General features: G+C 39.1%; 1 protein-coding gene across 2 annotated transcripts in view; it reads left to right on the top strand.

Annotated features, from left to right (window-relative positions):
- The window catches only part of tmem132e (transmembrane protein 132E), a 285,151-nt gene that overhangs the window by 230,957 nt on the left and 39,823 nt on the right, over nucleotides 1-14,371 (top strand). For both annotated transcript variants that reach the window (XM_053485508.1, XM_053485506.1), the window contains exon 3: nucleotides 14,115-14,252. In XM_053485508.1, coding sequence (XP_053341483.1) covers nucleotides 14,115-14,252 — 138 coding nt within the window. The remainder of the gene's footprint in view (nucleotides 1-14,114; nucleotides 14,253-14,371) is intronic.

The raw sequence follows: 14,371 nt of genomic DNA, 5'->3' as shown, positions 1-14,371 counted from the left end.
CTGATCTAGCACAAGTGCATATACTGTATACACACGCAAATACACCACTCCTTATCATTTTCTCTTTGGTAAATAAACCAATAACGCAAGCGACATTTCTTATGGAGGTCTCTCTCACCTCTCTTCACTTGTTCGTGTTGATAAGGTTGCCATGTCTGGCTTTAAAAGCCAAATGTTTAGAAATATGTCCCTTTCAAACCCAGTACACTGTTTTAAAGACTAACAGCATGAGTGCTTTTGCAATATGCAGTGCAAAATTTAAAAGGAACATCATGCAGTACATCTTCAGGAGGCGGTATTAAAAATATACAGCAGTTCAAAGAACACTGCAGGGGAAAGAAGTAGAAAAAAAACCTGACCTGGCAGCACTGGAACATTATGAAGTCTGCTCAGCTCATAGCACTCTGTAAACTAGAGACCATTCTACAAAGATGAGCTTTGATAGCTGCATGCTTGGCTATGATTTTATTTCCCATTCTTTGGTTGTTTGAAGTATATCCTAAGATGTTTATGCTAAAGCTGCTTAAGGCTTATTTTTTTCACCCCTCAAATTTGGTTATTTGCCAGTTCTTGCTTACCAGTTTGCTCATCTATCGTACCAACAGTTATGTGTTAAAGATATTTTTTTTTGTGTAAAAACATCATAAGAAATAATCAAATTATAGCGGGTCTCATTGTTAGGCAAATACAACCTTGGACGCCAACTTTCTTCACTTCAAAAAGGGAAATAACGTGGGCAATTCTAAGTACCTCTCGTGATCATATTTGGCAAAATACAAAAAGCCATTATGATCCAATATTTTTACACCAAAACAGATAGAGTTAAAAGAGGGGGTACTTCTTCTACCAATACAAATACAATAAAAAAGGTTCTTGTCATTTATCAGCTAACAGACAATAATGACTTTAAGTGTCGTTCTGATCAACAGGGGAGAGAGAGTAATGCCATTCCTCCCACCTCGAGCACATTACAGCATGGTTTCTTCTATTAGATTCCCTGGTTCCAAGCGTGGATTTGTCATCTTTAGGATTCAAACAACAATCTCCTGATGATAATAGCGCAAATGTTTTCTGTGAAAGCCCATGTTGAGACAGCTAATTTATAACATGAAGGCTATGACCAAAATAAAAAAAGACGGAAATGCCTACAATCAGCAGAGATGTTCGAAAATGAAAAATGAAAACAATTCAGAAATAAAGGCGCTGGTGCCCAAAGGTTTGCCAAGCTAGCGACTTCAGCAGATGCATTACTCAATGCATGTCTGTAGCTCTAATCAGTGCTGTGGCGTATAAGAGAGAGACTAGGTTTGGATGACTCAGCACCAATGTGTAACAAAGTTATATGCCAATGTTCACTGAAGGCAACTGCTTCTCGATGACCAATAACACAATGTCTGATCGAATGACCAATCACTAATCAGCAACCATTGATCACCATTGCTAGTAATGGCCAATCACGATCACCATTATTTCTAACAACCAATTGATGATCACTACTGTTTCTAATGACGATCCCTAATCACCATCGTTTCTAATGATCTATTTGACCTATGACTATTTACAACCATTTCCTTTCTAGTAACCATCAGCCTTCATGCAACCAGTTATGAGTTGCAGATACTGTAACATAGATTTAGATTCTACATTTCTCCGTTCTTATTAGCTATCTCCTTAAAAAACTCTGCAACACTGGATGCCCATTTATCTTAACTGCATAATTTGTAGTTTTTTCCATTTCCTTTGTGGTTTTCACAAAGTCAAAGCTGTCTGATATTACCTTCCTTGTAGGGACATTTGCACCACACACACACACACACATGTACACTTATTAGTGTCTCTGATACACTCTGTGAAAACACTGACAAAGCCTAGTTAAAGTTTCATTGAGCGGCTGGATGGGCGGATATTGGAAGTGATTTATTTAAGAGGAAGGCGCTGGGAAGAAAGAGAAGGGGAGGTTGTTGTGTTTCATTGTCTGATCTCAGGGTTAATTTAAAACGAATCTGTGCCAAATTTAACACACTTTTTCCGATTTTCTTTTATTTCTATTTTTTATATCGTCGTGTGCAAAAAGGAGTTCTATGAAGACCAATGAGTAATGAGTACGTGTCTATAGCGCTAGCTCCATTCCGTATCCATCTGCCTATACATCCATCTCCCTCGATCGCTCTGCTCATTCTGCTTTTCCGCTCCGGGTTCTCTTTTAATGTTTTTGACATTCATTCCGCTCTGGATAGAATCTCATATTTGGTTGATCTTCAAAAGCGCCTGACGCGACATTTATCTTTGCTTCAAATGAATATATAGTGTCAGTCTCACTGTTCTGCTGCTGAGAGCGAGCGGCGAGGAACGTCTGGGACACTGACATGGAAAGGGAAAAAAGGAGGGAGAGAGGAACATGTGCCAGAATTAATGAAAAGTGCCTCATGTAACAATGGCAAGCTTCCTGGTATTTACCGCCAGCCTCCAGCACCCTCCTGCGACTTCTGAGCTACCGCGGAATCAACCCCAGCATGCTGAGCGTTCAGATATGCTTAATCAAAGCTGTATGTCCAATCAGAACATGACACGGGGTCATTGTGACTGATTAGGATTTGATGACTGTCCATGATTAATGCCTCGTAGTAGCATATCCCTTATATATTTAGATGGAGTATTAGAGCAATGCTCAGATTATCTAACTCTGTATCCCTTCCTCTCTTCTCTCACTCCCTCCATCTTTATTGCTTTCAAGATAAATTTCAATTAAGTTCTTTCAGTTGTCTCGATTTTGCTCACTCATGCCATATCCTTTTATTATCCTCACCTTCCACATTGATGTACGTCCTTGGTATAAATTAAATGACCGGTTCTGATTGGTCAGAATCTTGTTTACTTGCTGTAAATTTTCGAGCTGGGCTTTTGTGCTTCCTGTTGCCATGCACAGGTATAGTTAGCCAGAAGACACCAAAACATGAACACCACTAAGCAGATGTCCATTCTCAGAACAGCGACTGGTAAGTGTGTATCACTAGTGCTGGGATTGTTAGAAATTAAATTATTTGAATATTTATTTAATTCTTATTTGTTGAAAGGTTGGCAGAAAGTTTCAGACTTGCTGTGTGAACCCAGGACTGAGATCCCACAGGGGCGTAAAAAAAAAAAAAAAAGTCCCAAGAGGCAGGTTTTTACTTTGATATCAAGCTTGAAAGGTGCAACTTTGATGTTTGCTGGTAGGGTTGGCAGCTTTCCATATAATTCCCACCCCAGCCACATTTCAGAGCACGCAAAGTCATATGAAGTTAGCCCCAAATACTCAGGCATAGGAAAAAGACACCATCATCATCATCATCTTCATCAGTATCATCTACTGTCTCTTCCCTGTGTGTTTTGGAAAACAAGTGAAAAGTAGTGCGCCCCTCCGTGACAAGTAATGAAGTACAAATGTATTTATTTATTTACTGTACTCAAGTTTGTGTGTGTGTATCTGTAGTTTACTTGAGTCTTTTGTAGGTGATACTGTACTGTAAAAAAGTATTTGCCCCTATCTGAGGGTGGTGATCGTGATTTGTTTTTGCATATTTGTCACACTTAAATCATTTAGACACCATCATCATAAAACACATTTTAATATTATAAAAAGATAACCCAGGTTAATATAACATGCAGTTTTTAACTGACAATTTCATTTTTTTTTAATTAAAAAAAAGCATGCTAAAAGATCACAAAAAGCAACACATTATGCCTCTAAATTTTTTTTAAACTTTTTCACAGCATTGTACATTTCACTTCTACTCACTAACCTGTACAAGGGATTGGTTAGTACAGTTTAAGCAGAGACTCATTACCTTCCAGATGCCCGTCACATCAAATTTAAACGCTTTTCTAATCTGAACATAAACTGAGCTACACCTTATGTCAGAGAGACAGAAACTAAGCAAGTCGTCACGAAAGCACAGATTGTTTTTACGCACCAAAGTGATCGATGGTTAACTGGGGAACAGTCTCATCCACTTTTTTAAATAGCAAGATAATTCGTAATTGTAATGCTTTGGCATGTCCTTTAACCTTATTGTATTCAGTATTCCTGCAGTATGCGCGTTTAATTATATAAACTATTTGCTCTAAGCAGGGTAGCAACGGTAGCAACTAGCTATCTTAGAAACCAGAGTGCGGTTTGTTTAGTTAATATGAAATTGAAGTAGATATCCAGATAAAGGAGTTTCTTTGTGGAGTACGTGTATGTACTTTTGTATGTTTTAGAGAACTTACTTAGTGATCAGCTTGAGTAATAACTTGAAATTTTACTTATACTTGTAATGGGGTACATGTTTAGGCAAGTACTTCTACTTTTACTTGAGTATCGAGTTTGTGTACTGCTGCCACTTCTACTCTGAAGTACCTGCAATACGCCAAGCATATATGTTCAAAGTTTCTGGTTTGACTACTGTGCAGATTTTTTTCCCCCTTCAACACATTAAAATTCATTTACGTTATATCCTAGAAACGAGGAAAAATAAAACTTTACTGCTGTTGTCACAGCTCCGCTTCTGTGGCCCGAAGGCCTGCAATTTGCTTTTTCCTGTTTGCGTTACCGGGATGATATGAATCCGTTCTGCCGCCCGGAATGATTTGTTTTCTTTTGTCACGTGTCCGATTGATGAATCACCGTCTCAGCTCACATCCTCTCTGTCGGGTCAGTATTTCTTTGTTTTGCATTAAAGATTACTGAAGTGGTGAGTGTTCTATCCTCCTGATGCTCCGCATCTCCCTGCTCTTTCTCTCGATCTCTCTCTCTGTCTGCGCCTTATTCCTTTTTTTTGTCCTGTGTTTGTCTCAATCTCGTTTTCTTTGTCTTTGAAACATGGAAGTGTCTGCCTTTTCTTTTTTCCTTCCTTTAGTGTTGTGGTGAAAAGAAACTTCTGCAAAATCCTGCCCCGTGAGCCCAGCGGTGGCACGCAGACATGACAAAATGTCTTTTTTAATCAAATAATGTGCTACTATCAGATAAGGAAGATGAGCATATTTAATGTCCTGGCAACACATTCCCTTTTTTTGCCATAAACGCTGTCGGGCACTTTGTTAAAAGGCTAGAAAAGTCTAGAACTAATAAAGCATGGCAAGCTAGTTAGCATAGCAAATGACTCAGCTCTTTTCTAAGCAAGCGTCTAATGTTTTACATTATGATTTTTGTCATTATGTAAAAAAGAAATGTCACTAATCAAACATTTTGGCTCTGAGCTGTGTTGTTTTCTGTTTGCATTTATAAAAGATATTATTTGAGTATTATTTTCTCTCGATGAGACTGCATGTAGCGCTAACGGAAACAGAGTCCCTTTAAAGAACGTAGAAGGTAAAAAAAAAATATGAAGAGACAACAGGAGAAACAAATATAATGCAGAGAAGAAGAATCAGAACTAAATAAGTTCTCTTTGTTAAGTTAATTACAAAGCCTGGGTTTTTAAAAAGCCTGGGTTTAAGGTTACTAAATCGCGCCTTCTGCATTACGATTGGTAACAAGATTTCAGTCTTGTGTGTGATTGGATAGAAACCTAGAACATGAAAGTGGGACTTAAACAGTTGTGTTTTTAGCCCAGTTTAGCCCATTATTAAATCTGTGTCAGTCCAAACCACACTTTATGTATTATTTGTAATATACTAATTATGTGATTAGTTAATATAGAATTATTATAGTATTATTAAAATTAAATAATGATGCTGTTGATGATTTAAAAATTCTTCTTGTAGGAGGTTAAGAAATCCCACCTTCTGCATTATGATTGGTTACAAGAATTCAGTCTTGTGTGTGATTGGTTAAAAATCCTTAAGCTTGTAGGAGGGACCTGAAGTGTTGTTTTTAAATCACTTTTTTAAAGACCCATAAGTACTGTATATACATCAATTGAAATAAAATCACTTTTTTTACTTTAATATAAATGTTCAAGAAGAATTTTTCCTTCTGTCACTTTAGTTTTTGAGTTGTCATTCATATAGAAGCCAATGTGTGTAGTGCAGCAATATTGTAGGTAGACTCGCATGTACTTTTATATAACTAAGCACACAAGCTACTCTATTAGTAACAAGTTATGATCTTGTCCCATGCTCTTAGACTTTTAATTGCAGTTTTGTGCATTACTTCCATTAACGTGACGCATTAAAAAATGCAAAGAGCCCCTAAAGTTTGTGTTTAAACACAAAAAAACCCCACTAATTTCTAAAAAACTATAAAAAGACTGCAGACGTCTTATAAACAACAAGCTTGTGGGCTTTGTCTTTGCTAATGTAGATAATTGTTTCATCTGCTGTTAAATGTTCCATGCTGTGCCGCCATTAGCGCTCACATCGGCCTAAATAATGTAGCAGGGCATACTATGTGATGTACCACAGAGCTAAAGTTACCCGTAAGTGCCCTGCTGCTGGAAAGATACTAATGGACGACACTGGGTTTACAGATGAACCCCGCCAGCTGCCCAGATTTAGACACCGAAGCAAGGCTGCCTTTTGATATAATGTATAGATACAGAGCAAGAGTGCCTTATGCCCTAGAGACACGCTACTGCTGACATTTCTCTTCTTGCTTATTTACGGGTTTTTCTTCCCCCTGGTTTTTTTCTAACTGGTTTTCGCAGCCATATTTTTTCCAGTAACGGACCGCCACGGGCACGGCCGGTAAAGGCCGGAGTTATCCATCACCGCTAACTTTTTTTTTTCTTTTTTCTCCAGCATCTTCTAGGCTGCTGACTTGAAATCAGTGTTGCAGGGCTGCTCCTAAGAGGACAGCTCAGGCATTCGCTACCGTTGTCTGTTCCCAAATCGGACCGTGAGAGAAAGGAAAAGCAAGTAGTGCAATTTTAATTGCCGTGCCCAGCTCCCCGGCCCATCATGCGAAACATGACCAAACACTGGCAAGTGCTGAGGCAGCGATTTTAGAATGGGCATGGAGAGAAGTAGTTTTTTTTTTTTTTGCAGACCGTGTCACACTTGGGTTGTTTTTTCAAACACTTGACAAGTCTGGATGCAGGAATGCTCCAGATGCTGGAATGGCCTGAATGGAGTCCTATTACTACTAAGCACTACGTTTACTTCCAAATGGACATATGGATGTACTGTATTACAAATTACACTCAGAGCTAGTCACATTTAATCACAGAAATACTCCAACTTCATGAATGCACAAGATACAATATGTCTAAATCACTATCCTATTCAAAGCACAGTGCATTATGGGTATTTTATTACATGTGTATGGATATGTCAAAAAAAAACACTCTATTCACTATATGGATTCTGCAGTGTCTTCAATGGTACACTGCATTATGGGAATTCTAAAGTCACTGAATATTACTGAATATAAAGCCAAAGAGGAAAAATAAATCAACCATAACCAAATTTTACACATTTTTAATTAGATTTTAGCACATCACGGAAGCATTCACCAATTCAAACTAATACATTAATATAAACCGTGCAGTTCTGCTGTTACAGAAAACGGATCAAAGACAGTAATTTTGTGATTTGATGCAAATGACACTACTAACTATGCTCTTCACATTCCTTTTTAAAATTGCCGGGTTCTTTTCCCCCTAAAGATCATGCCTGGATAGTTAATAAGGCTCGGTGCTGCGTGTCTTTGATATTTCGAACTGCTGAGTGGGCCGCGAGCTCGCGCCCTTCTATGTTCTCCTTGGTACCGGGCCAGAGCTGAGGGAGATAAGGGCGTCCTGCAGCGCTGGCTAAAACGGCCGGCTGGTCAGCTCCTCAAAGCCGAGGGAGCGGTGCGCGTGTTTTCATTATCAGCTAGGTGCAGCTGGGGGAAGCGGTTCAAACGGAACGGAGGTGAACCACTAAAAGCCCATTTGGGGTTAATCCTGCATGAAGATTGCCTTCTCGCTGAATGTTTCATCGTCTGGCCCGAGAGTTTGCTCGACCTTTTTCTGCAAATGGAAGCTCGCAGGATTCAACGCTATAACTCTGTAAAGACCAATGAATGCATTTACTACATGTTATAATTAGTTCATAAGAATATTTAATAACTGTTCTAATTAACAATACACAGTGTGACACCGCACTGTTGATTGATCGATGTCCAGCAGTGTTCATTTGTTTCAGCGATAACATTATTTTAAATGCCAAAGAACGAAGGGGCTTAACTTTATACCCGCGATGCCCCTGATTTAAATCACAACCCAGGATGCGAACACTGTCGAGGCTATGACGTGAAACCACCTCACCATTACAAATTATGGCATCTACAGCACTGCGGTATAAATAAAGTGGAACACAGTTCTAGTTAGGTTTATTTTAAGACATGCTGAGATGTTAACAGGAAACATGCAGCTTGATCTTGTTTCATACTAAAGTTATTTAAAAGAACAGATCACCATATGATGCACAGCGTGTTTGTTGTGCTGAATATCGACGCAGCTGTAGGTCGCAGGCATGATATTGCTTTCATACAGCAGTTCTATCATCAAACAAGAAATTAATATACTGTACGGTAGGGACGGATATCACCAGCGGCCAACCTGTACGATACCATCACGATACCTACAGTAGGTGTTAATTTTCATTGCGATTTTGTAAGTACCAGTATTTTATAAATATCACAGTACGGTTTTGTTGCAGTTTTAACCAGACTTAGCAAATCATTTCCTCCTACCACACGAGATGCTGTGCTCGGTGAATAGTTTACAGCAGGATTATAGAGGAACGGCAATATTTCACCAACGAAAACATAAATAAACTGTAATTTGTATTTTTTATTTTTTATATAGATTTTGAAGTCAATGTGGCAATACATGAACTACCGCACAAAATAATCACGGTACGTCACTGAACCGATAAGTCGCATTCCTGTGGTCGCCGTATGTAAAACAAGGAAGTAGAATTGTACACTGACAATACATACAGTACAGAAAAGTATATGTATATTTAATAGATATTCCGATTGATGGATCAGAACTTACCGGTGCATTATAAGTTATGGATGCTAATAAATAATAACCATTACATTTTTTTACATACTGTAGCTTTAACGTATTAGGAATGTTTTCATTGTGCAAAAAAAAAAGGTAGGCAAATTATAACAAGTTGCCGTTTATACATCCCAGTTGACATTTGATTATTTTTAAATTGCACTGCAGTTGCAAAAAGAAAGGACGCGATGACTTTAACTGGCGTTAGTGTTAGTCTCTAGTTGAATCTGTCCTTGGGTCTGTGTGTATGAAGTTCACATGTTCTCCCGGTGCTTGATGTGTTTTTTCCGGTTTCCCCTAAGACATGAAGCGTGGACTAGGTAGTGTTCTAAATTCTCTGTAGTGTGTAAGTACACACGCGCTTGTGTCCTGCAAAGAGGTCGGCACCCCATCCGTGTGCCCTAAGCGCCCTACTCAGGATAAGTTGTATAAAACAACAGTACACCAGGAACCCAACACTTTGAAACGATGACATTTGTGCAAAAAGTCAACAAAAACTCGGATGCAGTGTAACATGTTTTCCCCTTCCCTCCTGCAGAGCTTTGTGACGGCTCGGGGGCTCGAGCGTTTCCACAATAAACCTGCGTTTAAAACGCCAGCTAGCGGTTTCACACGGAGAACATTAGCATAGACGGGCTTGCTCGCCGAGCCACCACGTTACCGTTAAGTGCAGACTTCAGAGCAATCGTACGTGCATCAGGCCCGGAGCGAATGTTTCAATAATTCACGAACAGCAGGGTTTCTAATGTTGCATCATAGATGGTTTATTTGTGTTGATATACGTGTCGGGCTACACAGCCAGCATTTATACAGCGCAATCAGTACAATAATCACCAAAGAGCCGGTTACATAAACAGTGTTTTAAAGTTAGATTTACAAAAAAAAAGTCTCTGAACAGTCGTTATATTCATAATAGAGGAAAACAAAAGGAATGACGTTTTTTATCTGGTGTAACTTATGTAATAAGAGCGTTAAACCTAATAACTACAACTGAGGAGGAAGGGGAATAAAACACTAAATACATGCGTATAATTAGAGATCAACCTTTAATTGGCTATTTTAAGTCTGTTTCATCACCAACCTTTTTTTTTATGTTTTTATTCCTTTAATACAGTACAGTGCAAAAGTCTTGACCCCCCATTTCTTCTTTTTAAAATGAAATTAAATGATCACATTTTAAATTCAAACTTGGTCACATATGCAGTGAAAAGCTTATACGACCGCCCGTGACCTTAAAAAAGATTATCAATAAGAAATAAATATGGAATAAAATAAGAAATAAAATATTTAGCTATGGAAAATATAAAAGATAAGAACAAAATATAAAATATAAAAAAACTTAGCTGTATAAATATAGAATTTTTTGTTGTTGTTGTACAAATTTAGAAATATAGAAAACTTTAGTTGTGGAAACAGGATAGAATTTAAATAGACATGTTCGGGAAGTGTGCAAAAATGCTTTAATATGTAGATGTGCAATGTTTATAAGTGTCCATAAATGTCCAGGGTGAGTTCCTCCCATACTCCAAAGACGAAAATTACCTGTAGTGTACGAATGGAAAATTTGAGTGAGTGTGTGTGTGTGTGTGTGCCTGGTGATGGATTGGCACCCCATGCAGGATGTACCCCGTTTTTTGAAAAAAAAAAATTCACTGTGACAGGCTGCAAAGAGCCTAAAGATACGATTGCTTGTTTATGTAACAGCCTCAGCAGGGACCTCATTTCCTCTCTCGTCTGTTCCAACCACTCAGCATTCATCATGACCAGTATACTAATCACCAGCCTGATCATCTGTCATTATTAGTACCTGTCATTCACTGGTTCTTGACTTAAAGTAAGATGCTTAAATGAATCATGTCACTTCCTCCAAGACTGGGACTGGACTGAAAACGAGAACCAAAAATGTCCTTTCAGGCCTGGGAGCCTGGAGAACTATTACTCAGGACTGCAAAAATAAAAAATTAAACAATAATAAAAAATAAAAAAAAAGAAAGTTTGTCTCTCTGGAAGCAAAAAAATAAGACATTGTGGTGGCTCAAGACTTATTCACAGTACTGTATATTCTGGTAACAGATAATAAACCTGGCTGTATATTGTAGTGTATTTCTAACGTTTTTTTAGTCTCTTCTGTAAAGACAGCACTGTTAAAGGTGGAAGGAAAGAGTTGTTCCGCTCAGTCGTGACGGCGCTATTTGTTTGGCGAGAATCAGCAAAGGTTTTTATCGACGGCGTGTCAGGATCCATGACACGCCACAGCTGCAACCTTGGGCTGTTTTTTTTTTTTTTTTACATTTTTTTATTGAAATTAATTTGAAAAAAAGAAAAAAGGTTTTTCACCCTGCTCTGATTTTTCTTTCATAGGATATTAGTATTATTACCTTCAGACGAGAAGCGCTGGTGGCTGTAGATTTCTAGACTGATAACTCATCACTATCTAATCTCTCCCTAACACACTTTCTCTCTCTCTTTTTTCTTTTTCGCACTGCTCCAGCTCGGCACTGCTGAGAGATCTCAGAGCTGTTTACTCATGCTGATATGCCAGATTGCTATCAGAGGGCCTGACTTGATTGCTCGGATTGCCGTCAGTGATCTGTAGGCTTAGAAGAAAAAAAAAGAAAGAAAGAAAGAATTAGAAAGGGAGCCAGCACCGTTTCATTCTGCATGCCAGATGCATCCGAGCACCTCTCTAACCTTTTTTTTTTTTTTACTGCGCAGTCCGGTGTAAAAAGTAGGCCTGTTCATGAGCTAATTCCCCCATGCAATCCCGCGTACGCTTTCTGTGTAGCTTTCTGGTTATCTAATACGGCATTAATGAATTATTAAGGCGTTTCATCTGATGAAAGACGGTGTAAGGAAATTTAGTAAAAGAAACAAAAACAAAGACATTGTTAAATTTTTTTAAAAAGAAACAACATTTTTACGAAAAAATAAAACATCTTCAGCTACCTTTAGCTAAATAGTTTACGTAAGTATGTGAGATAAAAAAAAAAAACATGATAATGTTAACGTTTAAGGCGAGGCATCGCTCTTCAATTTCTTTTCCCAGAATGAATGTTGTGTCTGAATCTGATCAATATATAAAATATAGCTCTGTAGCTTGCAACAATGCTAGGTCTAGGGTTAAAAAGGACACGGCGTGCAGTGTGTATAGCGAACGTCGTGCGTCACGCCAGCTTCCGATGTGTGCAGCCCTTTTAATTAGGCTCTTAAGGTTTCGGGGGAGTTTCAGAAGAGCTTTTCCTGTTTAGTAGTCAGTCTTTCCACTGCAGTGCTTAATAAAGGCCTGCTTTGGCAGAACGAGTCTGTGACATGAATAAATAATTGTGCCGTCTTCACTGAAGCTCTTTGCATCCCCCCCCCCCTTTTTTTCTGCATAGTTTGTTTATTTCTTTCCTAGCAAGAAAAGACAGCAGAGCTGGGTTTTATTCTGTGTGTCAGTGTGTGTGTGTGTGTGTGTGTGTATGTGTGTGTGTTACTGCTTTAAAGTATAAGACTCTCTATTCGCTTGTTAATCAGCTTGCATTGTTGGCTCAACAAGTGCACCACAAATTAGGGACCAAAATTTCCACCCCCTTCATTTGTGCTTAAAAATGAATTTTGAAAGAAAGAAAAAAAAAACCTGCCTATGATGTTTAATTCCCGAGAAAGATTATGCTAATATAATGTGTTGGGCGGCGAGATAGGAAAAGGGTTTGCAGCTATTAAGCTGTTGCATAATATGGTATAATTTAGGGCTTGACAAATTTAATATCACCAGGAAGGTTATCTTTATTAAAAGAGCTGATTAGAAGTTGGGGGAGAAAAATAATAATTAATTTGTACCAAAGCTTTAAAAAATATAATAAACCACTTTCAGATTTCACCAAGGATTTTACATTAAAGACTCCTCCTAATAATCTTTCACATATTGTCTTTTAAAGTGTCTAGGATGTCTACAGTTATACACTGGAAAGTCATGCATAATATTTTCCCTCTGCTTAAACACCAGATGATGAAATCAATGGCACAGTAGCAGTTTTTTTTTTAAACAAAACTGAAACAGTATAATTGAAAAAGAAACTGGTGCTTTTTTTCTTCCCACAAGACAAGACATGACTAGTTTGATGTTGCATTACATGACCTGTTTCATCTATGAATCTGTGTCAATGTTTGCCTCGTAACTCACACTACACAGGGGACTATGTTCGCTTGAAGCCGTGCTCCCTCTGCATCTCTTACAGCCCCGCCCCACTCTTATTCTGCATACTGCCCCGCCCCACTCTCATTCTGCATACAGCCCCGCCCCCCCTCACGCTCCCCTCAGACTCCACACAAACCCCGCCCCCACTCTTCCCTCAGACTCCACACAGCCCCGCCCCCACTCTCATTCTAAATGCAGCCCCGCCCCCACTCTCCCGCTCAGACTCCACACAGCTCCGCCCCACTCTCATTCTGCATACAGGCCCGCCCCCACTCTCCCCCCAGACTCCACACAGCCCCGCCCCACTCTCATTCTGCATACAGCCCCACCCCCACTCTCATACAAAAATATGTAAACTCACTTTACTTGGCTTTCCAGTGATGCAAACAAGAACGACTCCCAGATGTACGCGCAACTTAGCAAACCCTAGCGCAACCGTAAATGCCTCAGAAGCAGAGGCAAATTTCTTGTAAAATTTCAGTTCTTAAGGAGTAAATTCGCGTGTCAGGGCGTTTGTATGCCAAGGTACCACTGTATTTTATTAATTACAGAATGTCTCACATTTAACATTGTGGAACATCCATGGAAGCAGTTAGCTAGCTTGTTTATGGCAAGCAGTTAGTGGTTAACCACCAAGTGTAAAATTCTGGTATAGTGAGAAAATCTGAAAGTCTTCTACCTCTATTTACCCGAAGCAATACATTTCATACATATATTTGGTATGTTTGGTCTTAAATCTCTTTATTCTTCGGCTTCTTCATGCAAAGCGTATGGCCACGGATGTCATTGTTACCATAGTAACCGTGATGTATTAGAACGAGGGCATGAATATAAACATGCAAGTATGGAAAATGACTATGGTTTATTATTGAGAGTAGAACTCTTCAAAACAGGGTTTGGATGACTTTAATCCATAGTTTATAAGGCATCCCTTTGTCTGTTACTCTCTCACCGTCTCTCTGTGTCTCTCGCCAATTCAGGGTAAAAGCGAAGAAGGGGGTGAACCTCCTTAGCACCAAGGCGAAGAGCAGCCAGTGGAAGGTGGACTGGGAAGTGCAATCGGGAGCCAAGCACTCCATCGCCACAGTGGAAGTCAGCAAGATAAAAGGAGTTTCCGGGTAAGAGATCAATCCCCGTGCTGTCAGCGAGTGTTTTTATGCCTCGAGCTCATTCCTTTTTTTTCTTTCCTGCCCTGTTCCTCTTTGACATGTAAATAGCGACGATTTGTCTCGCTTCA

The sequence above is a fragment of the Clarias gariepinus genome, chromosome 24 (assembly GCF_024256425.1).
Source record: "Clarias gariepinus isolate MV-2021 ecotype Netherlands chromosome 24, CGAR_prim_01v2, whole genome shotgun sequence".
NCBI classification, from domain to species: domain Eukaryota; kingdom Metazoa; phylum Chordata; class Actinopteri; order Siluriformes; family Clariidae; genus Clarias; species Clarias gariepinus.
The sequence above is the reverse complement of the archived record's forward strand: the minus strand, read 5'-3'. Positions and strand labels throughout refer to the sequence as shown.